Here is a 25,258-nt window from a genome sequence, read left to right as displayed (position 1 = left end):
GCCCCAGCAAGTATTTCATCCTTTGGGCTGTTCCCCAGTGCTCACCCATTGCCGGCCAAGCTGCAGGTGTGAAGTCATTTTCCAGAGCCTGATGCTTTTATGGAGACCGGGGCTGTGGTCTGGCCCATGTGAGGGACCATCAATCAATTCTGGGTCATGACACTGGTGGTTTAACCGGCCTGGGGGTGTCAAGCTTAGGGGAGAGGGTTTTATGGGGAGTAGAGAGGCAAAAAGTTGTGTTGATAAGAGTGTTTCGAGCAGTCTTCTTTGTGCCAAATTTTGTTCTTAGTCACGCTCCAGAAATGTCTGTTCTTTTGAACCTGGTGGATAGTGTGCGCTTAAAAGACAGAGAAATTAAAGAGGATGAATCTGCAGAGCATTTACAGCTAGTGAATACAAGTACATTGCCTTCCAGTGATACGGCAGAGAGCACTTCTGAAGGTTTTTTAGTTTGGGTTTTTTTTTTCTTTCTCATTTCAGCCCAAAGAAAAGGTTTCTGTTTCAAGAAACAAAGAGAAAGAGAAGAGAATGTTGGTGATAGGGACACAAAGAGAAGGCAGATGTGGGAGATGTAGGTCCAAGGCCCGAGGGAATTTGAACCCCTCTTTCATCTCTAGAAATGTGTTCCCATCACCACGCTACAGGTTAGCCTGGGGTCAGATGCTCTTTGTTTTTCTGATGAAGTTGTTACACCTGGCTTACATGCAAGCAGGCAGGGAGGGGAGATGCCACGTTGGCTGCACAGGGCTTAGGGGCTTTTGGTCGGTGCTGCAGTGAGCGGTTTCAATGAGCTCTAGGGTATTTTTGGCTGCAGATTTCAAGTGGGCTCATAAAAGAGAAGCTGCCTTCCCAGACTGCATCTTCTTTCAGCTTAAATTTGTTCTATTAACAGGCGTACATCATTTAAGCGCTGATCAAAAAGGCCCCCATGGCACAGAAACGTTATTAATTCCTCTTGTTATGCCTCCCCGTTGATAGCCCTCAGTGAGCCCACAAAGCCGGCTTGGCAAGGGCACGCTACAGCTCCGGTGTCTGCAAGGGTAAGGTGTTTATCCATCCTTACGCATATAAAACACTTGTGCTTGATGAATCGTTCATCTGGGTCGTGTGCCCTGAGTGAGAAGCTTTCTGCCAGGGCAGGAGGACGTGGTGGAAGGGAGAGCGGCATGCAAGAAAGGTTTGCTGGGGTCTGCTGTGAGTTTTGGAAACTCAGTGCCAGTTCTGATTTGTGATGCCTTTCAGCTGTGCTGAAGGGAAGTGCTGGAGCTTCTTTGCCAAGAAGTGTACTCGGTGAGCAGCTCGTGCAGATCAGAGGACGTAGTGACATGAACTTTTCCAGTGGTCTTAAAAAACCAAATAAATCTTTCTTGTCATGGACCATATCTCTCAGGTATGCTAAAGCAAAAGGATGAATAGCTTTTCTGAACAGACTGGATTTTATATCAGGCCCTGTTTGCAGTGTTCGTCTATAAGGACTCTGTACAGCTCTCATGCAAAAACGTATTACCCATTTTTTTTGTAGCAACAAGGATTCCTTGGAGAATTGCATGGGTTCCAGGCTATGGTTTTGTAGTCATGGTAATGTTGTCTGTGGCTAAAGATTTGGCATGCTGCATTTTTTGTGTTGTAAGTGGGATTGTACATGCGCTGATGGTGGTCCAGCGCTGTGCCCGTGTGTCTTTAAGCCCTCTCATGTCAGGCAGACACTTTCAGATTTGACTTTTGGAAGGAGTGCTTCTCTTTCCAATTTCTATATTTGTTTCCATATTGTCTTTTCACCACTATTACAAAACTAGGTGGTTGTTCCTAATATTTTCCTGAAGAAGGAAAAAAAAAAATCCTATTAAGCAACTAGCACCTTTCCCCTTAGCTCAGTAATTGAAAGGGGGGTACTTTGCAAATGCAACCACTGGATGTCCTTTTACAGCAATACTTTTTGTTCTGGTGCCTTAGTTCTTTTTAATGTTTAACTCAGGAGAAGTTGCCAAAATGTAAATTATGACTAGCATACTTTTTCCTCCCACACGGAGCAGATTATTGATGGCGGATATAGCTGGTTCCTCATGTAGTTGCCTTGCAGGCCTTCTTGTTCTACTCATTTGTTTAACACACCTCAGCACTCTCTGTCCATCATTCTGTCTTCTCTTCCTGGAGAACTACAGACACGAGCATTTTTTTTTGGTATTCACAATTCAGGGGGGAAATGCTAGCCAGAAATCATATATAGCTTTAAATGTAGCTGGGTGAGAGTTTGTATAGAAAGAACATGGTATCTATGATTCCCATGTTACTTTCTTGTTATAAATTTATGCTATATTAGTAAGTCATGCTCATCATTTGTGTTGTAGTACTTTAGCTGCTCTGTCTCTGTTAGGGTAGCTGTGAGCTAAATATTTTATCGGAACAAGAGAAATTCTCAAGATCAGGCTGCTGTGTGGATGCACGTTGTTCTTTGTGGTTGTGTTCTGTTCCTGTAAATTCTTTGATGTCTCCAAAGTTTTGCCCCAGCTGGATGTGCTGTCTTCTCCGTCCTACAGACTGCAAGTGAAGAAAAAAGAAAGAAAAAAGGAGAGTAAGCAGGAAAGAGATAAAGTGAATAAGTAAGTTTTGCAATAAAGAGATATTTTGAGCCTGGTATTTCATATTGTTTCTCATTGGTCAAACCTCCCCCATGGTTTGAGAGGGTTAGCAATGCAATTTATTCATTTTCTCCGAGGGAGAGGCTGCATTTAATGTGTGCTCTCCAGGATCCCCTGGTAAAATATTAGGCAATAAAGTCCTGGACTATACAGTAGTTGCGGTTATAATTTCCCCCAGGTAGTGGAAACTCTGTAATTTATCGTTGTTTAAGTTTTCCCTTTGCATAGATCCGAGTGGTTGTAGCAGTGTGAGCAGACCTGTTTTCCTCCAAGCATGTGTGTGTGTTGGTGACCCAGCTCCTCTCCCCGTGCTGCAGAGCTCACCACACTTGCTGACTTGGCATCCTATGAGCAAAAATACCGGTGCAGACCGAGTTGGATCTGTTGTAACCAACTTGCTTTCCTTCCCTTTGGTATAAACTACGGGTCTGCCTGGGCTTGGGGTGATTTTGCGGTATCGAGATGGATACCCCAGCTGCCCTGAGCAGCAGGAGGGGTCTGCGGTGAGCCCACTTACACTATGAAAAGAGCTTTTCAGTGCAGACACACCTTTCTGCGGTGCTGTACTTCTAATGCACGTTGGCTAAACAGGCTGAGCCCCCCCATATTAAGAACAGGATTATGTGTCATGAGCCGTTGGCTTCTCCCGACGTGGTACGACTGTCTGCACTAATTGACTTTGCAGATCTTCACAGCCTGAGCTGGGGCTGGGGTAGTCTGAGGTTGTAAGTGAGGCATGGTTTGGGGTGATGTGAGATCCTTTTTTTAGACCAGCTGAGAAAGCTGGAAAAAGCAGGCAGGCTTGGAGGTGTGGACAGGCTGGCTGAGTCTCGCCGTGTTCTAGTTTTAGTTTAGCGAGTACAGGCAGCACCTTGGTTGGAAAGGAGGGAGCTTGGCCCGGCAGTTGCCTGCAGAGGGGCAGCGCTGGTGCCCAGAGTTGTCTTTTGCAGGTGTCTTTTGCAGCACCCTGCTCATGCATGAGTCTGACCTGCTTTTTCTCCTTGGTGGACTGTAGCCCCCAAGCATATAGGGGAGAAAAATTCTTTTAAATGCGATGGTTCAGAAACCTGAGAGGAAAAGGGTAGGAGTACCTCATTTGTTGCTCTTTGTAAAAATCTTCCTGTTTTCAGCTGCTGTCGTGTGTTTTGAGTGTGGGGAATTAACACAGTTGCTGACATTAGGGAAGGAGGCAGATGGGCACCTCCACCCTCTGGAGGAGCATCACTGTTGGGACAGGAGCAGGGGTGCCAGCACACCAGCCTCCCCAGGCTAAACATAGCCTTCCTGAATATGCAGGGTTGGCCTTGCTTTGTAAGTCCGGATCCGGAGAGCTATCCGTGCCTCTGATCTGGAAAGAATTCAGTGCCTGAATGGATTTATTTAGCACATGAGACTGTTACAGCCTGGGGAGGGGTGAAGGCCTGGGGAAGAAGGGAGAGGTGGCTGATCCCTTATACTGCAGGTGACAACACCATGTTAGATAAAACAGGTCTTTTGGAGCAGTGAAAGGTAGAAAAAGGTAACTGGTTCTTCAGGCAGCCCTTGCCTCAAATGTGTGGAGCACTGGAGCAGGAAAGATAAAGTGTGAACTTCATCCCTAGTGTGATGCTACTGGAATGAAAGTTATGCCATGAAGAAACTCACCTTGCATTGGCCTTCAACAGGCTCTGCACCACCGCTATATTTGATTAGATGCTGGACTATGAAGCTATTAGCAAGAAAGTGAGAAAAAAAAACAGGAAACCAATGGTAAATAAACATAAGCTGCTAACAAGGAGCATCTGATTTCTCCCATTGTCTCATGCTGCCCTCGTGGATCACACTCCCACAGACAGGAACTCGCATTGTTTCCTCCTGTTACATGAATTTTGTAATTCTCTTCATAAAAATGTTGATGCCAGATACCCAGAGGTAGAAGATGTTAAATCAGCAGTGCAGGAACATGTTTGGTGGCTTCTTACCTGTCTAAAGTCTAAAATGCAAAACATTCAGCAAACCGTGCGGTATTAGAGATGATGCAATATCCTCAGTCTGTGCGTTAAAAAAAGTCCGAAAATGTAAGAAACAGATCCCAGGGGTAAGGCCATGGAAGTGGCTTTCCACATCCCGAACATGAAGGGCGAGCATGTGAACGCTTCCCTTGGCGTGGCACGGAACGGCTGCACGCTCACACCCTGTGCGCACGCAGCCCTTGGGCAGTGGCTGTGGCCGGACCGCTGCTCCAGCTGGGTGCGATGCTGTTTAAAAGCACCCGTCTCCTTCCACCCACGGTGGGGGCAGCTGGATACCTGGCCGCCCGGAGCCCACTGGGTGCTGGGGGATCGGAGAGGGGCTGGTGCTTGCTGTGGGGGACTGCAGAGCAGTGTGTCCCGAGGATGCTGCTGCACTGCTTCCCTCGGCAGCAGGTTTTCTTCTTTCCCCCTTTCCTTAGTTTTGCCCCCCGGTGTTGTCCTAGCATGCCATGCCCAACCCAGGGTATCAGAGTCCTTGTTAAACCAGCATAGATATTTGGGGATAATTTGTTAGGGATGTGGCAGATGGAGTACCTTGTGCTTCAGGCTTACTCAGTTAAGAAAGATCGGGGTGTGGGAAGGGAGAAAGGCAAACATTTCCCCTTTGGCTTTTTTCCGTGGCTGGAAAGGATGATTTTATTTCAGATGATTTTTATTTTTAAAAAAATAAAGCCTCTGAGAAGTCATATTGCATCTTCAAAACAAACTGCTGGACTCAACTGCTTTTACCAAACATGTGCAAAATTTTCCCCTCTGGATCCTTAGAGGCCCCGGAGTGCCTGCCTTGCAAAACCTGGGACGGTGAACAGAGTCACTCGAGAGTGATCTCCATAGGATACCTTTAGATAGTGTGCTTACCTGTATTTATAAATCTATTTATACATTTAAGAGATAAAATTCTCTTTTTGTATGTCACTGCATAACGTAAGCAGAAAGAAAAATAATGCAGAGCCAAGATACTGAAAGAGATGCTGCCCCGCTGGTAAACTCTGAAAAAGAAAAAACAAAACTCTCTCTTAAGAGTCACAGGCAGGCACAAGCAGTTTATATCATCAGCTTTCTCTTGCCGCTTCATGCACGTGGTTCTTTCTTTGTGATCATTTCAGATGCCTCAGGAACAGTACGCACACCGCAACACCATGCAGACCTCAGAAGGACCCCAGGTATACAAAGTGGGGATTTATGGCTGGAGGAAGAGATGCCTCTATTTCTTTGTGCTGCTCCTAATGATTTTAATCCTGGTGAACCTTGCTATGACCATCTGGATTCTGAAGGTTATGAACTTCACAATTGTAAGTAGGGGTTACCCTGAAAGGTCTGGGGAAGGTGAGGGAGGGGTGGTGGTCTTTCCTCTGAGCATGAATTCAGGTACAGCTTTGATGATGGTGTGGTTTAATTGCTTTGGATAACCAGTATCACAGGGAGGAACAAATTGACCCAATGATCTTTTTCTGCTGGAGATGTCTGCAGCATTGCCAAGCTGAGGAATCAGCTCAGTGTTGCCATGTGTGTTCCCTCTAACTGCTACATATAAATATATGAATATGTGTAAACAATATACACAACCCTCCTCAAGTTTTCAATTGTAAAGTGTTTTAAAATTAATGAAATAGCTTATTTTGAACCGGGGTGTGGGAGTGGGTTTGAGGCTTTCTCTTTCACTTTTTCTGCTCTGCCTCATGACTGGGAAGATGAGAAACTTTGATGATTTGCCTTTTTCTTAGGGAAAACTCCTGTTGTTCCATAATGAGGTGGTTCCACAATTTCCAGGTTGGCTCTCTGGGTGTGGTATTTAGATGGAGCATGTTTATCTTTGTTGTGCTGTGGCTGGTGCACATCGGTCCTGCCAGCAGCACTCCCTCGCTGCCCAGACCCCCTGGCCAGGGTCCGCTTTCCGGAAGCCCCTAGAAAAATGTTAGGCAACTGTGTTGGGAGGTGGATTGCACTGGGGCAAATGGTGTCTTTTAGACCCAGAGCGCTCTGTGCATCACTTGAACTCTGCTCAAACTCTTTTGGAGATCTTGAGGTGTGCCCTGACCATTAATTGCCTTTTTACGGGGTGAGCTTCACCTCTCCTGCTCAAACACACTGAAAGTCAGGACCTGATGAACCAGGCACACCCCACTTCCAGAGCTAGTGAGCCTTTATTTATGGCAGGTTGTAGTTTTTCAGAAGATAATTCGGCCAAGCAGAGTGAAAGTTAAATGACTGGCCCGCTGTTCTTCAAAGCAGTCAGTGCCATCTTGGTTGGATGGAGTTATTTTAGAATCATTTGCGTCGTCAGGAGAAACCAAGTTTGAAGCTTTAATCCTGGATTTACTTCATGAGAGCTGTAATGCTAAATTCCCTTAGACCGCTTTCAAGGACTTTCCCAGCCAGGCTCTGATGTGAGCAGCGTGTTTGAAGTCTCCTGGCATTTCTTTCTCTGCTTTGGTCTTGTGAAGTCCTGAACAGCTGTGTCCAACATTATGTCATTAATGGGCCATGGGAAGTTGAGTAAACAATCTCAGACTTACTGTATCCAGCAGACAAAGTGCTGTGACAGGGGAACATGCAGCACTCATTTTCTCTAACCAGGATGCTGTCAAGGTGTGCAGGGGATTGCAATGCAAGTGTGCTTAGGGCGCAAGCAATTATAAAGCAGTAATCCGCACAAAGCTCCTGTGAGTGGGTGAAGAGGGAGCCAAACTGGAGCAATTAATGCTTAACCAGACCAGTTATTTAATCTTGTGAAGCTGATGCCATTTTGTTACGCATTTCGTGCTGAACTGTGGTCTTCAGGTTAATGTAGTTGAAAAAACAGGTATTTCTGAGGTGGTGGGAGACTTGGTCATGTGCTCATCATACAGGCAGTGCTATGGGTATCAGCCCAAGCACAAAATAATAGGATTTCAGATTCTCACTTTTCAGGAATGCAATTTTATTTCCTTAGAATAACGTAACTTTGGTATGTCAGTCCTGTGCTTTCTGCTGTTTGGTGGTGGTGGTGGTGAGTCAACTGACTATCTACAAGTTGCTTGGGAAGCCGGGTGAACTTCTGTGCTCCTTTCTCCCTCACTGCCCTCTCCTGATGCATTGCATTGTGCAGGCCATCTGCAGAAGAGTCGTCTCCTAGGGATACCTACAGAAACATCCCCTTTCCAGCAGTGCTTCCTGCCCTGCTGGTATATACACTGACTTTTGGGGGGATGCACTGGTCTTCAAGCTCTAGTCTGATTCTGTTTCCTTAAATAGTTACTCGCCCTCTGATTCACTGGGGATTAGTCTGGGGTAAAGTATATTTGTATATGGTTTTAGTTATTTCATATCATCTAATGTTAGTAGGCGATGAACAGCATTTGGTGGTAAAAACACAGATGGTAGCACCGAATCCTGCAGTGGGAACTGCTTTACGGTTGTAGGCATGGCCACACTAGTCAGGGTGTGTGTCTTTGACACAGTCAATTGGAAATAAATACAAGAACAGGGCTTGTAAAATGTGATCCGTGCCCCGATATGCAGCCATTCATCTCCTGGTGTCCTGCTGCTCCTGCAGCCTCGCCAGCGGCTTTGGATCCTGCTCTGCAGTCCCTCCTGCACCGTTCCCTGAGGCTGAGGAAGCCGCTTTGCTAAGGGAATTTTGAGAGGCAGGTTTTTATCTCTAAATAACAAATGTAGGAAAAATCTTAAATGAGGAGATGCAAATATGGAAAATAAATTTATTTGTTCCTGTTCTGATAAGAAGAGCTGAGAGTCCTCCTGGGGCAGGGGAATGATTTGAGCAGTCAGTAAGCAATAGCTGCTCCTTAACAGGTCTGAGTTATTCCAGTGTCTTGTAGAGCAAAGAAGCAGGGGAAAGTTTGTATTTCTGTTCCTGTGGAAAATGTAGTATTTCCAGTATCTTCCCACCCCTGATCTCTCCTCCCAGAACCTGAATCTGTTCACAGAACAGTCCTGGCACTTACCAGAATTTAATGAGTGATCATTATAGCCAATAAGTACTCACAGTATTTTAATGAGCACAGCAAACCTGGTCAAGAAAACTCAGGGGTGTTTTAAATGCCAATAATGGGGAGTGGAGAAGGGAGGAGGAGATGAAGTAAGACAACCTCAGGGGAAAAAACCCACCTTCTGATGCACGTGGTAGCAGCATCCATCCGCTCCACTTCCATATCAAGCCCAGAGCTCCCTCTGCACGCCCCGCTGGCTCGTGCTCCAGGAGACAACTCCTGTAAAATCAAACCATAAGCTTCCAATCTGTGGCTTTCAATAAGCAAGGCAAGTTCTGTCTATGGCTTTTTACACGGGGCTCTCAAAGCATCGTCACGTTTGCATGAGGCTGGTTGGTCACTGTCTAGTTTGTCCTCTGGTGCACTCATTCACTTCTCGTGTAGTATTTGATCCTCAGTTTGTTTTAAATGCCTTTAGGAGGCACAGGCCATATGAAAACCAGGCCTGGAGGGGACCTCGGGTGTCATCTGCCTGTCCCGTAGCTCGTTCCCATAGCCAGGTCCGTTTATCCCGTTCATTTCCATCAGGGCTGTGCTGCTCTGGGGCTGTGGGAAGCCCTGTGGAGGTTGCTACCTCTAAACCTTACTTTGATTTTTTTAAGCCAAACCACAGAATGAATCTGGACCAAAGCCACCAATTTGGGTTGAAACCCAAATGCGCTCTGAAGGTGCCTACCCTAATTGAGGTAGAAACCACCACCCAGCACTCAGCTTTCCGATGATGTATAGGTAAAGGGAGCTCGGGCAAGCCTGGTAGAAGTGCACGGTTTGCACATACTGGATTTGGAGAGAAAACACTAATGCCTGCGGACTGTGAACGTGACTCGGCCACCAGCCCGCGGGTGCAGTGCGGGCTGGGGCTGTATCCTGCTCCCACACCTGCACGGTGGAGGGCTCAGCCTCAGGCTGTGGGGGGCTCAACCTCGAGCTGCCCGGAGCTCAGCTGAGGCTGGCACAGCCCCTGCCAGGGTTTGTACGTGCCAAGCCAATTACAAGGCTGGAATCGGAGCTCTTAATAACCTTCCTCTTTATGGTCCACCTGCATCAGCATCCAGTGATGTAGCTCTTTAGCAGTGGGATTGCCTGTGACTCTGCATATAAGCACATGCATCTTTTATGCTGTGTGCCTATGATGTGCTGGGGATCTCTATTTCAGCTATTCCTAGTGAGCTTAAAACATTTTTTAAAAGCTTCCTGCTGAATATTACAACAAAAGATGTGCTTATATAAACACAGCAAACCGATATCCTTATTTTAAACAGTACAAGGCTCAGAAGGCTCAGATAATGGGTAATGACAGTGCACTGACCTCTTTCCACAAGGCTGGCGTACAATGCCTGGTATTTTAAATAGTGTGAGGAGTCCAAAGTGTTATCCATTAGTACCCCTTTATAGTCCTATCCATTAGTACCCCTTTATAGTCCGTTAGGCAGCAGAAAGACCTCCTGCAGGAGAGACAAGAGCTGTGTCCTGTTGTAGCTGCATTTAAATGGCAAATGCCCACCTACCTGTCTGCCCTTCAAACCATGAGGACCCTTTGCCCTTCCCTGGCGTTGCTATCCATAGGTACCTGTGGATATATGGATATTGACGTGTTTTGTATTGTATGCTCTTCAGGACAGAAGCTGTTTGCATATGGCATCCTGTAGCCCTATATACTGGCAGGTTCTACTAGGCTGTAAACAATAGTAAGTGGAAAGATCATATTTTTTCCCCTAATCAGCTTGCAAGGCTTGACAATTGTGGAGAACTGTTTTCTAAGAACCATCCAAAGCGAAGGCTCCAGGATAGTCTTTGTAAGGAAAATGCTCTGCAGCTTTGGAATTCAAGAGACCCTTCAGGAGCCAAACTTCACATCTTCCTGCAGACCAGGAGTGCATGTGCTGCCTCCAGGTCTGTGCAAATCTGTGCCGACCGCTTGTCCCAGCTGCGCGTGCACCTTCGAGGAAATGCAATGTAGAAACAGGCAGATGGTGGCTCACCCCATTCCACCCCCCTCAGGGTGCAAAGAGCGGAGATCTTCCCCTCCTGGCCCTCAGGGGGAGGCCGGGGTGCTCCCTAACCACAGCACATGCAAACTCTGCGTTCCCCTTCCAGAACCACGCAAGGTTTGTTGGAAGTTTGCGTCCTTTAGTGTGAGGCTCAGCCACATTTTATTATTTCGATTGAACAGGAACAAATGACTGCAATTGTTCAGATTTTTCTTTTTTGCTGCAGGCTGCATTCATAGCTGAAGGGGTATGTTTTAGCGTCATTGAATGAAATTTTAGCAATTTAGAGAGACAAAATGCTGCTGCAGGTGGCACAAATGCTAAATATCATCATTATCTTGCTTTCTTTATTAAAAGTTGATAAGAAAAATGAGCTTTTAAAATGTGGTTATGAACAGTTATTTCCAATACAATTACTCCCTCTTGTGTGTAAACTACCTGCCACATTTTAATTACAGGAAAACAGTAAGGTAATAACACGGCAGTAAAGATGGATTAGAGTTAGGAAAGCTCATTGCCCTAACAGGCAGGATTCTTTATTAATGATTTAAAGGAATAGAATTTGTCCTAATTATTATTTTTTTTAAAATTAAGAATTGCCTTCAGAAGAAAATGAGTGTGTAGTTTATATTCCCTTTCCGTGATTTCTCTGGGGTCTCTTTAGGTGCGATGGTAAGGCCAACATGGGAAAGCAATCTGATCTGCTTTTAGCTTCTGCTTTGTAGAGCAACTGTAATCAGTCAGCTAAAATTGTTCAGAGTAAAGAATTAATATTGCTATATCCTTATTGAAGAAAAGAGTGTTCTTTTTTTTCCCTCTCTCCCCCTCACATATACACACGCATAGAAAATGATGCACTTTTCTGTCCTAATTCATGCTGCTGTTTTTGTACAACAGTAGTTTTGAGACTACCTGCATGACCCAAGAGTTCTGCCTGTTTCCCTTCTTCCTCATTGATGTGGACTGCATCTTCTGATATAAAGATGTTAACCTTGTAGTGGTCTGACAACACCAGCAATACTGCGAGTGACTGTACTATTAAGTGAAGTTTCTACAGGTGAAATCCTTATGCCCTGGAATTTAGTTGGAATCTTGGCATTGACATCAGTGGAGCAAGCCCTTCACTGTATTGCTTTTTATTTGCAGGTTTTATTTACTATAAATTCCAATTTCCTTCCTCCTGGATTGAGGAAAAAATATGTTACGCTTTTCTTTTACTCTTTTTTTTAGAGATCTGAATTTCACTCCTAGAGAGTTTCTGTAGGAAAAGCAATTGCGATTACTTATTCAAAAAAAAAAAAAAAAAAAAAAAAAGTACCTAAGTACTTTTCCCTTTCGCTCCTTCGGAGTTTAGAATATAGTCAGTTTCAATAGGATATTGCGTAATGTTATTACAAGTTTGACCCCTTCATTGCTGCATCCTCCGGAGTGTCAAGCATTTGGTACTGATGACTTGCTGAGCTACAGTGCATCGGTTCCTAGTGAACCTTTGAAAACTCAGTCTCTGATAATATGTCATTTTTATTATCCTAATACCACATTTTCTCAGCCAGCATAAGCACATAAGGTTTTCATCTTCCTTGTTACCCAAAAGTGATAAAGGACTCGATATTTTTATCTCACTGTCTCTACTCCCTGCTGAACCGTTGAGTTTTCAGAGACCTGCCGTAGCACTGGATGTGCTTACAGGTATGTCATGGGAGCAAAAGAAATAGTGAACTAGTAACTCTTCTACTAGTACTACTAAACCATGTGGGAAATGCTACACTGCAATCATTTAAGTAATCCTTTGGGTTAATTCTTTGACTGCTGCACAGAGCAGTCTGTGGTGTAGAGTGTCGTAACAGCAGATGGCCCTTTTCCCTCAAATATTTTGGGTTGGATTTTGTGAAGAACTGAGGGACAGGCTTCCAGCTCTCAGTTCTCCATCATTTCTACGCCACTGTTCATACTCAAGCCATCTGAAGAAAAGTATGTGTCCTGGAGACAGAAATGTCTCAAACGTATTTAGTGTCTCTGTTTTTCAGAGGCAGAAGAAAGCAGTCTGATTTGTTAGTATCTCTACTGTGGAAGAAGCTGCTGTATAAGTTACTCTGTACTTACTACTCACCAGGAGTGAGAGATATTATAAATGTCCCCATATCAGAAAAAGCTTTTATTGGTGCTGTTTTCCTACTGGACACCGGCGAATTTAGCCCTGTCACCCAGGTATACCAGGACCCAGCATGTCTTGGTCATTATTTACTTCTGTTTTCAAAGAAGATGTTGGAAACTCAACACACCCCTCTCCTCATACCTGTAGTTCGGTGTATGCATACAGGCAAAACATCACCTTGCACATTTGCTGTATGGGCTGTGCTGTCGAGCCTCAATAACCAGTCTTCTGCATATCTCCAGAGCAGGAAAATACATGGCTGCATTAAGAATACGTTAGGCTTTCTTTGGTCCCTCCAAGAACAGAGGGGTAAAAACAGATGGAGAAGGGAGAAGAGCGGCAGGGATTTGGGTGGTTTGCAATGTCAGGTTGAGCATTGGGTGTCTGGCATAACACTTCAGTTCCAGCATTTCTGCCTGTGAACGAAGAGGGTCTTGCCTGCTGGTGCCCCACGCCCCTGCTGTGCTGCAGGGAGTGCGGTGGCAAGCTTTGTCAGACCGGGAAGAGCTGCTTCACGGCACGATAGCAGCAGGACCTGGCAAATAGCGAGGAGGGCATGGGTGGGCTGGGCAGGGGTGAGTCATAAACTCTTGATCCCAGTTCCCGCCTTCCGCCACCTCCTTCCAGAGGAAATTGTTCTCAGCTTCTCTTTCATCTGGAGAAATAAGATATTTCACATTAATATTCGTCTCAGTGCCAACAAAAGATCTTCAGAGTAGCAGTTCTGAAGCACAGAGAGATTTGTCTCTTAGAGAACATGTAAAAGGTATTATTATAAATGTGCAAAAGAACAAAAACAAGCTCTCTGCTAAAATGTCAATAATCAGTTAGTCCTCTGAATAGCTTACAGTCTGATCCCTCCCCATATTCTTACAGTGCAGTAGGAGAAATTATTTAATTTGGGAATCCACACAGAAATGATGTGCCAAGCTGAGCCACAGAGTAAGTTTTCCACTGCTGCTTCTCTTGTTCCTTGAGCTTTTTTTTTCCTTCTGAACTTCCTGACATCCCTCCTGAGCGCTGCACGGCAGAGAGCAATGACCTTAGCTCTGGAATCCTAGCAGCCATTGCTATAACAAAAATATAATCCTTCTGAAGCACCACTTTTGCACGGGTGCCTTAAGGCTGAGGGGCTGCTTGGAGGAGCCTCCATGCCTCTTCAGCTTGTCCTGGAACTGGAAAGCCACCAGCTTTTCAGAAAGCTGCTGCTTAAAATGTTCCTTGGCGTTTGGTCCTGAACTGCTGCCATTTGCATCTTGGGTTGCAGCGTGGCAAGGGGCTTGCTCGCACACCGTGGGGGTCGGTGCAAAGCGTGAGCAGCAGAGACCTGCACCGCGGGGTAAAGCCCCAGCTCGCCGCTGCCTGGGAGCTGCGGTAGGCTTCTGTTCGACAAAACAAAAGGAGTAAGAAGCTAAGTGGCGTATTCTCTCTGCAGTTGTATGCATTTGCTTTATTTACCTTCTGTAACTGTCAGAAGCTGCTCTGCAGACTGACAGTTTTGAGGACAGAATTACAGACCTGCGGTTGTGTGGAGCCTGTCTTTCCCCTCCTGCAGATGCTCTATTACCCGATTTGATAGATGTATTTAACATACTTGCTGCCATTTCATATTCCTGTTCTTCCAGAGCTCTGCTGGTGAGATGAGCTTGAATATGCCATTTGAATTCATCACAGCTTGCATTTGAGTTCTGGTCATTTCCACTGCAGCTACATCTTCCCCGTTACCCAACCTGCCTTCGCTGCCGTGGTCAGCGGTGAGATGGACGGAGGTAATTATTTGTGTTGAGGGCTGAGTTTCTATGGGACTGCACTCCAGTGCACTTGCATGAAGGACAACCGGTTAACACTGAAATGATGTGGTTGCGGACAGATTTATAGAAGAGGAATAGATTTACGCAGGTAGTTCAGCCTTGACCTCTTGAATTCTCATTACTTCGCGTCCACCCAGCACTACTGCCCACCTCTTTCCTTTTTAAATGAGATCCAGTAACTAATAGTGAAATTATGGCAATCTGCTATGTGAAATTTGTAATTATTTGCATTTAATTAAAGGCTTCTCTTGAGAAAACGAAGGGCAGCTTAACCTCAGAGAAGCCTCTACGTCTCCAGTAATTGCTTCTAATTGAAGTCGTTAGAGTTTCCACCCCACCACAGGAAAAGGAAAAAAAACCCACAAACCTGAAAAGTTTACTCCCACACAGAGGGTCCCTGAAAATTGTTTTATCCTTATGCAATTAAGGTGACTGAAGGTCCTCATAAATGATTCTTCAGTGTGGGTTAACCAGCTAAAATTGAGGTTTAATTACTCAAAAGCCTGGCTTGGGGTGTGTTGATGAGAAGTCCAAGGGCACAGCCCATCCTCCCAGGTGTCCCCGGCCAACAGGCACAGGAGCACGTGCCTTGCCCAAGTCCTCCTGATGGTTTCATTTCCATCACGGGATTTCTGGGTTTGTACAGCTCTTGTTGGCTCGCAATGGTAGTTCGGTTATTCTAGATAACAATTACAAGCCTTTTGGCTGAGCGTGTCCTATGAAGCACAGGAGAGGGGCTCCGCCAGCTCCAGGTGTGTGGGACTGAGCAGCGGTGTGCCTCTGGGCTTGGGAACAGCTCAGACATCTCCCTGCCCCTCCACCTGCACAGGGTTCCAAGACCACAGGCTTGGGTTTTGTTGCTGCAAGAAGTGGAACTTTCTCATCCCAGCGCCTTTGCCCCGGCAATCCTGGTGCATGGCGTGTGCCCCTAAAGCAGCCACGACACTTTGTAGCCCACCCATCTGTGTCACGGGTGTTAGGGACCAGCCCTGCTCCTCTCTCCAAGGTGCTGTGGCATCCATTTGGCACCGATGGGTGAGCTGTGGCCGGAGGGGTCTGAGGGCAGCCCGTGGGCGCTGTGCTGGGCGGCAGCGCAGCCCCTCGGTGGAAGCCACTGCCTCGGGCTGGAGCTGCAGCATCCCCATCGCCCATCCCACCTCGCTGCTGCTGTCAGCATCTCCCTGCTGCTCCTGGCAGCACAGTCACTCTGATTGCACCCTTAAAATTTGCTCTGTTAAAATCCCTCCCCATGTTATGGATCTGAAAACAGGCATGACAGAATTAAAAGTGCGTATGTTGTAGCAGCAGGCATGGCCATCTTCTGCTGTTAACTCTCTGCTCTGAAGATGGTGATGCTGAAAAACATGAGCACATTCTGCTTGCTGTGTTGCTGCATTGTTCATTAACACCTTGTGTTACTCAAGTCAGCAGGACGTGTGCGTCTGATTTCTGCTTTTTATTATCCTGAAGGTTCTCTGTAACGTATGCTGAAACACATAGGATGTCTAGATGGACTAAAATCTTTCTGTGACCTCTGTAGAGGGCTACAGGTGAAATGTCAGAAGCTGAAACGTCATTGTTTGTCAGCACTAGATTTGTCGTATTTTTTGAAGTTGCAGCTACAGTTAAACACATGAAAACATGTGTGACCTGCCTCTGTTATTTCTTAGCAAGTAAACACGCTTAGCAAAGTGCATCTCCTCACATTAGGGGGAAAAAAAGCTCTTTAGTTGTATATGCAGAGCCCTGAAATACTTGTATTTCGTGTAGGTGCAAGTTGTATAGATGTGTAGGTGCTGATTTTGATTTAGATTATTTTGTAGGGTGGTATTGTTTCTGAAATATTTAATCTTTCAAGACAAGACATTAAAGAATTTTGTTCCAGGAAACTAGAAAATCAAATGCCTTTTACAGTCTTTATTTCCTCTGTATCTTGGAAAGGGAATTCCTGCTAAGTACATATTTGTGCACACAAACCACTTCTGAAGCAAGCACTAAATTACAGAGCAATGTTATCAGCAGAGACTGATGGAAGTTTTGCAGCAAAGCCTTGAACCGTGTGAAGGGGAGGAACTTTAGCCTGAGCGGCAGATGACGGGGCTGCAGGAAGATGTGGGGACCCACAGCTGTAGCTCGGGTTCAGAGCAGAGCCAAGACTTTAGGGAAAACTTAATGGTTGCACTCGATGATCTTAAAGGTCTTTTCCAATCTAAACAATTCTGTGATTGGGTGGATCCCAGCAATTCTGCTGTGGCTTTGCAGAAAACTGCCTTGTCTAAAAGGGAGAATGATTCAGTTCACCAGCAGATATAGATTATAAGGCAAATTTCATCTTTATTTGAAGTTACATGTCAAGACATATTGACCAAAGATATTTGTCTTTGTTACTATTATAAAGGATTCAGTCTTGTACGGTGCCCAAGAAAAACCCTGTATGTTAGAAGGCAGATGTGTTTAATTCCTTTCTTCTTCCCAGTGGAGCTATATTTACTGCCATTGTGCCTTTCTTCTGATAGGAAGCTTTGCGGCAGAACAATTTGCCTTGTCAGTCCTTTTTTCTTTGAGCTGAGAACGAGGAGCTTTTACATATTCAGGGCTAAAAATAACAGCTCTCTGTATGGGGAGACTGAGGCCAGCCAAGACCCCGTTGTGCTTGGGATGTCGGGAGCACTGGGAGGCAGTGGGAGCCGGGGCATCCTGTGCTCCCTCGCCCGTGGGAGGAGCACCGTGGTCGTGTTTCCCATCCTCCCAGGTACCAGCCAGAGCAACTCACTGTCACTCATAACAAAAAATGCGCTCACCGAAATGACATTAAGAGATTCCTCTACAGGAGCGGTCTGCATGAGGCAATGGCTTATGACTTTGTGGGAACAGTCTGGGCTGCAGGTGGGATCAGAGCCTGGGTCTGGGAAGGAATTAATTCCATTTTGCCTGTGGAGTATGCTAAATAAACATGGAGTAGCCAGTCATTTGATGCATGACTCTGTTCTCCTCTTACGGGGATGTAAATCCATGGCATCACTTTGGGAATGAGAGAAGAACAGGCTAGCGGCGTAGAGCTCCAGAAGGCAGGCTGCAAAGGAAAGGGTTTTAAACTTGGAAATCTAGACATTATCTGGGCATTTGGAAAGAAGAGTACGTCCTGGTTTGGGTTGTTTGGTTTTTTTATGTTCGTGGATTTTTTCCCCATAGGGAACAAAAGAGACTGTTGCTTTGGGTTTTTTTGGGTGACATGATAAATGGATTTCACTCACCTATTAAGTTTGTCAGTTTAAAACTAGTACATAGATGCTGTGAGAATTTGTGTTGTACAAAACACAGACGAGGACCCCAAAGTGCTGTGTGGACAGAGGTAGCTGGAAACAACTACAAATCTGTGCGCAGAAGTGTTAAAGAAGCAAGCTCCCAGCTTTGGAAACGTGGCGCAGGAACCTGGGAGCGGTGGACTTACACGTGAACCCCAGTACATGAGAGTAAACTAATCTGTTGTACTCATTTCTTTATTTCCTTTTCCTCATTTCATGTTTCTTAAAATTAATCCATCCAGTAAGGAATGTGAAGCTAAATGGCTAATTCACTGCTCAGTCACAATTATCCCTGATGCTCATATTAGATGAGCTGGCTGAAATGCTTACTGAAGGCAAGTGTAGAGAGATGATGAGATTCATGGTGGGGAAATGACCACCATTCATCCAAAATGTTTTCAGTAACAGCACTGGGAAGGGAATACACTGGTGCAATCCGTAGTTCTTGGTTTTGTTTTAAAGGTCTCTAATGAGCCATGTGTGCAATGCATTTCACCCTGGGAAATCCCACTGAAATCTGGCACTTGGATTTCATTTCTTGTGCTGCTGCTATATTTAGAGCAGAAAGCAGATCTCCCAGCGTGACTCCCTTCTGGCTTATAGAAACCCTGTGAATTGTCTTAGTAATATACGCTAATCGGTTACCAAAGCTGCCAGCCCCCCATGAAAACCTTTAAAGCGATAAGAAGTGGAAGCAGAGCACTTGCCCGTACTTTCGGGCTGGAGTCGTGTGGCAGTAGCTGGTCATCGTGTCTGTGCCACAAGGATGAGGGACAGATGATCTCGATAGATGTGGTGTAGCCTTCATTACTGTGGCCTGTTGCTTGATGGCTATTTTTCTGTGCATCCTTTTTTTATCCTATGGATAAGAAGTCAGATCAGAGTTTCAATGAGTAAATTAGAGTTTATAAAAATTTGCAGTCAGTGGTAGTCACAGAGTGTGCACGTTCCCTTTCCTCGCTGTCCCTCCACATCCGCTAGTAAAAGTTACAGGCAGTCTGATGTATCTACTTTTAATAAGTTCCTATCTTTCTTGACCTTCATTCCATTAAAAATCATTCACAGCCATGCCGAGTCATGTATTCAACATCATCTTGTTATAATCAAAGGAACAAACCTTCCTTTTCAATGCGACATTGCTGTGCTGGCGCCTGCCAGCTGAGCTGTACCCAGGTTTCTGCAGTTGAAGTGCCAGGATGGTCCATGGGTTGTGTTAAAGAAATGTGGTGGCATGGATGTCTTTAAATTACGGGGAGAGGAAAGAGGTAATACACATCAGTATTTGCAGTGTAATGTGAGAATATGGCATTTTTATATTCTGGTATTTTGAGATGTATTTCAGGTATCGCGTACCTTTTCCATACTTGTCTGTAAAGGAAAAAAATATTTAAAACTTAGGAGCAAGGAAATCACTACAGCTCGGTAGGAATGACATTCAGAGTCTACTAAATTAAGCAGAGAACATGTCCATCCTAGCAGCTTTTTGTTATCTTTCACAGTTCTTTGATAGGGATGTAATTTTCTGTAATCACTCAGAAAGATGGCTGGATATTTTTTCTATTAAATTCTGAAGGACTTAAACCTTTTCTGGCTTACCTTTGCTATTTTTCATGTTTATATACAACAGTATAATGCATCAGCATTTTTATATGTTTCCCATATAAAAATGAGCCATGCTTATAGAGGCTGTCAAGACTTTCTATTCCACAGAATAACTAGAGCATCACTGTAAGTTGACGCCAGCCTAAAAATCACATATAGATGCTGAAATGTCTTATTTTATGGCCCTGTTGCTATTTAATAGCTAAGCTGTGCCCTTTTCTTAATTTACTATCGATATCCAGAAGTACATTAGTGTTGGGGCTGCTGCTGCAGAGGTCCCAGGGTAGGGCTGCTGCTTTCGAGGGTGCCCTGAAGTCAGCAAAGCTGCATGTTGGCGAAGGAGCTGGCCAAGCTGTGATAATTAACTGCTGATTTAGAAATAGTAAGGAGACCTGTCTATAGTGCTCTAACCTGCTTTCAGCAGGTTTCTCCTGCCAGGGATTGGAATATAAAATGATTACATTTTTGCTTTCTCCTCTGTATTTAGCTTTAGGAGGTTTCTGATAGGTTTTGGCTATTAAAGGCAGCAGTAAATGCTTTAGCTGGGAGCTATCTGGCATTCATAACCTTAAGCTGTTTAGGAAATCAGAAAAGCTGAATTTCCCCCCTCCCCCCCTTTTTTTTATTATTGTTGTAATTGGGGTTTGGGGGTGGGGGGTGGGGGGTGTTCTTCTTCTCAGAGAAGTGCTACAAGAGCAGAAGGCACTGCCTGCCTTTCAGGTGAATTCCACTCAGGATGATAAATTATGTCTGAACTGAACCAAAATGTTCCTAATGGCCCTAGTCAAAAGGCCTATTACAGGATGTCTAACTCACTTAAATTCCTTTCTGCTTTAAATCATTAATGATTAAGTATTTTAGGGCTAAAGTGATGTGCACTTAAAGGGCACTTTGCTTTAAGGTTAGCCAAACTTAAGAATGAGCACCTGAACTGAGCAACACGGACTCGCTCGAGTGACGACCTTCTGGCAGTGGAATCAGGATGTTGTCTCCGCGGGTGGGTAATCCTGTGGGGATAGTTGCAAGGCACTAGGAAGGTTTATGGAAAAGGGAGCAGAGAGAAACAGCAGCTTTGGCTTCCCTGTGTGGTTTTTAAATCGCACTTCTGATACGGCAGCAGGAAAGTTTCTTTGTCTTTCGTTACGAGGTTTGGGGAAGTAAACCATGCAGTGACATAAAGGACATTTTCCCAAAGATAAACTTATCAGCTGGTAAGTTTTAAGTCACCAGTCCTGTACCGATATATGCAGTTACTTGCTTTTAAGCATGACTTTGCAGCAATGAAGGTGCTAAATGTCTGGTAATCACAAAGATTTGGACTCCTGTCCAGTTCTGTGCTTGCACTGCACGCTTCTCTGCAAAGGTGTGGAAATACGTAGTAGATACCTGCTCAGCATCATCAGCTATAGGAACTCAATTTTGTAGGTTTTTATAATGTCTTCTGACAGTGAACCACATAAAATTACAAGTCACTTCACATAGGTCCTGAGTGCTCAGGTCCTGTGTACTCAGAGCAGGCGTGTTCATGTGGATATTAATGTCTGCAGGTCCAGTTTTGCTTTCATTTCATGGATGAATTTTCTGCTCAAGGAAAATTATACGTGACCTTAAGGTCCAGTATCTGTGATCAGACTCACACACATCTTCCTTCACAGGGGCATTGATTCAGGGCATCGGAGTTAGCGAGCAGCCCACACACGAGCAGATACTGAGCAGAAATACCAGGACTGGCCACATAATAGAACTTCTGTGCGTGCCTGATGTATGCACATAGAAGTGGGTAAGCTTACAGAGAAGGCTGGAAGAGCGTGTTTTCCAAAATATCTGCATTGCTCCTTGTGGCGTACAGGCAGGTTCCAGGCATCGAGGACCGAAACACTGCCATCTTCTGTCATTTTTATTGAAGAATGATGAAAGATTTTTCTTTATAAATTTCAAAATACCCATAATAATTTTCAAAAAACCTATTTGCCTTTGGGTTTTCTCCTCTTGATAATGCAGCTACCTGCTGGGGATTTTAAGCAGACGTTGTTCCCAGCTTCTTAGGGATGCTGTTAAATGTGAATTCCTGGCCCAGCGCACGGCAAACGTCTGGCTCTTTCAGAATATTTCTGTTCCCCACTGTGTCGCTTCCCCTTTGATACCTGATGAGTCAGCAGGTCTTTAATTGCTCTTCCTCTTAGCTGGGAGTGCTCTTGTTCAATATGTTTAAATATTTGATTGCCCCAGCTTTCCGGATTGAGCAGGGCACGCGTTGGGATGTACAAACTCCTGATGCAAACCCTGTTGGCCCTCCAGACAGCAAGCGTGGGAGCTCAGCCCCAGGCCATGTCTGGGAAGCATCGCCTGGAGCTGTGCAGCCCAGGTGGCTCTGGCTGCTGGGAGGCACTTTTGGATGGCAGCAGCTGTGCTCAGGATGACTTGCTGTCACTTGGGAGGCCCCTGCATGGCCAGGAGGCGAGTGTGGCAGTGTGCTCTGCTCTCAGCTGCTCCCAGCAGCTCCTTTTTGCTCTTTTTTTTTAAAGCAGCAGTGTAGACATACCCACTGGGATACTCCTGTGCTTGGTGGATTGTGGAGTGTGCCTTCAGGGACTCAGTAAGATGGGATATAATAGCCAGTAAAATTATCTTGTAACTTTCCTGAATATTATGCATGTATTTCATACCCAGTGAGCTGAAATAAGGGCACTTTTTATAGCATTTTCCAAGTATTTGAAGTGAATGTGTCGTGTAAGGACAATCTCTTGTGTCTTGCATAAGAAAGTCTGGCTTCCAGGTTAGCCCACCGGGCAGAGTTGGGTCTTCAGCCTTGCCTCCTCTCCTTGGGAGGGGAAATCCAGTTGAGCATTCACAAAGATGCAGTACCTGCTCACAGAAAGCTGGGGCTTGCTGGCTGTAAAAGCCTCGGCGCTTTGGGGACATGTCTCTCCACATGCTGCCGTGTAGGAGCACGCAGACTCTCACATTATGGCAAAGCGTGAACAGCCCCGAGGATCCTCAGCAACGTAGGCTTGAGGCAGTAGCTGCAGTGCAGTCTGTGGAGGAGAATATCCCAAATGTACCTCTCTGCATCTGCCTCTGGGCTTCGTATTCCTCTGAAGTCTCGCTGCCTCTGCGTCTCTTGTGGAGCATGGAGTTGAATTAGGGGTAGTGTATAGAGGAGCACTGAGAAATGCAGAGAGCAGTGCACGCTTAGCACACGCGTTCAGTCACTTTGCCTGGTGGGTGGCACTGGAGAGAAGAAAGAGCTTGATCAGAATAATGGAGAAAGGAAGAGCCCTTCAGCCTCACTTTGTTAATCTTACTAGTCTGGTCCTAATGTAAGAGAAGCTGCTGCAATGCACACGCTCAAGCAATGGCATGAAAAAAATCGCAGAAGTTTCCCTCCCACTGAGTCAAAGAGAAGCAATCTCACTCCTACTGAAAGGATGAAATAAATGTAGCTGCTATTAGAGCAGAGCTGTGAACACCAGAACTATCGTTTTATAGAACAGACCTCTTAAACGGACCTTTAGATTAAGAAAAATAGGTGCAGAATAAAATTCCGTCCTGAAGCAAACTTGGCAGTACTGCAGCAGTGAGGCGGAGGAACCCTATGAATAGGTAAGTGGTGTTTTCCCACATTATTCAAAGTACCCACTTGCTGAGCAAGTGGAGCAGAAAGTTCTCGATGGGTGAGGAATGGAGAGAGAACAGTCCATCCGCATGGAGCTTTGACTTCCACCAGGACATTAATATCAGGGATGTTTATGACCTTCCAGTCAAGCGAGGGAGAATAACTCATCAGCAGTCAGGTTCAATCCAGCTGATGTTCCCAAGATTAAATGCTTACTTGCAGACCGGATCCAGTTGCCAGTGTTAGGTCATTCTCATTTTCAGCGTTTGGGCTGCTGCAGGTTTCGAGCTCCCTAGGTAAGCTGTGGTGCTATATGCAAAGAGGAAGCTGGCAAGAAATGTGAGGGAGCTTGACAGTCTTCCTTTGCTCTGAACGGTGCAGACAATTCTCGCTACAGTGCCTTGTGAAAGCCATCTGTTGCTTCAGTACCTGGATTCAGCAGATGCCCTTGATGTGAGACAGTCGCCCTTGCGTCCCTTCAGCCACATACATCTCCAGGAGCTCAAAGCCAGTGGTCCTTCCTAAACTCTGTTACATGGCTGGGGTGGCAGCCGGTTAGTGAAGACCCTACGTGGCCTTCAGGGACCAGGCTGGCGATGGTTGCCCCGTGGCACTGCCAGGCTTTAATTTTTAAGTATGCCACTGAACAGATTTAGCCAGCGTCTTCGTTAATGGAAATCAGTTGATAGTCCAGTCCTGGCCAAGGTAGGTGAGCACACAGGGAAAGTTTAGTGACTGCCGACTTTAATCACAGGCCAAAGCTACAGGCTTTTACAGCAGTAATACATACTATGTTCTAGACTGGAAAATCAGGGAAAGTTTGCCACTGGACACAAACATCTCAGCTCTGACAAGTAGATTTGTAATGGACGTGGACTTCCAGTCACCTACTCAGCGCCCATGTCAGGGATGATTTCCATAGAGCCAGTTTACCTGTCTCCTGTTGATAAAAATAATTGGAATTATTGGACCTTCAAAGCCATTGAGAAAGTAATGGATGACCAGCTGCACTTCAAATGAAAAAGTAATCTGTGGAATAATTACTGCCAGTCAACCTGAGGCCAGCTGTGAAATATTAATGGGTTGCTTGATCAGTCTGTACAGAGCTCTCAATCATCCTCCTAGAGAGTAGTACAAACCCAGCGAACAACTTAGGATTTGTAGACAGCCAAATTATTGACAGGGGTAGAATAAGATGTTCTAATGTGGTATTTGCTATAAGTGAGTAATAGTTGTTACTTCCTAGTGGAAGACTTTTTCTTCCCATTTTTAAGTCCAGGGATGATCTGTCTTATGCCTCTCCAAGCACCCACCATCTCATGGTGGACAAGCAGTGGCAGCCTTGTGCTCTGCAACTCTGTGCACAGCGCTGCTGTAAAACTCGGCAGCGTGTGACAGTCTCAGAGAAAAAAACAAAACAAAACAAAACTGAACAGAGGGCTTTCTATATTTAACACTAACCCGTGTGCCTTAGAGCTTGGAAAGACTGACAAGAAGTGAGCTGCCACCCTGATCCAGCAAAGGACTGCACTTCAGGCGTGTGAACAGTCCCATTTGCTTCAGAGAGACTTTGCATAAGCTTAAGCACTTTGTGAGATTGAAGTCTAGAGAGTGGGAGTTCATAAATAAAAAGAGAAAGCTCTGCACTATATTTCTCTTCCTGAGTCCTTGAACTTAAGGGAAGTTCAGCTTCAAAACTGGGAGCCAACCAGGGAACGAACACAGGCTGCTTTGATTAAAAATGCTGCAAAGTTTTGATTGATCATGCCATGAGATATGAGCCTCATGCTGCATTTGTTAATGGGAATGGTGGTTTCCTTGGTATCTCGTCTCTGTCTACCTCCTCCTGGTCCCAGCAGATCTGGGCATCTCAGTCTCCATCCTCCTACATTGCCTAGATGTGGGAACAGGACAGTGCCAAACTTCAGAGAAAAGTCTGTTCATTTCCGAAAGGGATTTCAACTTTTTCATTGAGGTCTGCCTTCACTATGTATTGCAGAAGAGGAGACAAATCTGAGAATGAAGCAGCTTCTGCAGGTAATCTAGTGGGTGTGAGGGAAAGCTCTTCCCGATTTTGCGTGGCGGTCAAGTAGCAAATGGAGGAAGTGGAACAGTACCATGACATGTCCTTTGTTTCT

At 45.3% G+C, this 25,258-nt stretch overlaps 1 protein-coding gene across 2 annotated transcripts in view; it reads left to right on the top strand.

Annotated features, from left to right (window-relative positions):
- The window catches only part of SGCD (sarcoglycan delta), a 349,434-nt gene that overhangs the window by 205,001 nt on the left and 119,175 nt on the right, over nucleotides 1-25,258 (top strand). For both annotated transcript variants that reach the window (XM_055812889.1, XM_027778842.2), the window contains one exon: nucleotides 5,758-5,943. In XM_055812889.1, coding sequence (XP_055668864.1) covers nucleotides 5,758-5,943 — 186 coding nt within the window. The remainder of the gene's footprint in view (nucleotides 1-5,757; nucleotides 5,944-25,258) is intronic.

Source organism: Falco peregrinus, chromosome 8, assembly GCF_023634155.1.
Source record: "Falco peregrinus isolate bFalPer1 chromosome 8, bFalPer1.pri, whole genome shotgun sequence".
NCBI lineage: Eukaryota > Metazoa > Chordata > Aves > Falconiformes > Falconidae > Falco > Falco peregrinus.
The sequence above is the reverse complement of the archived record's forward strand: the minus strand, read 5'-3'. Positions and strand labels throughout refer to the sequence as shown.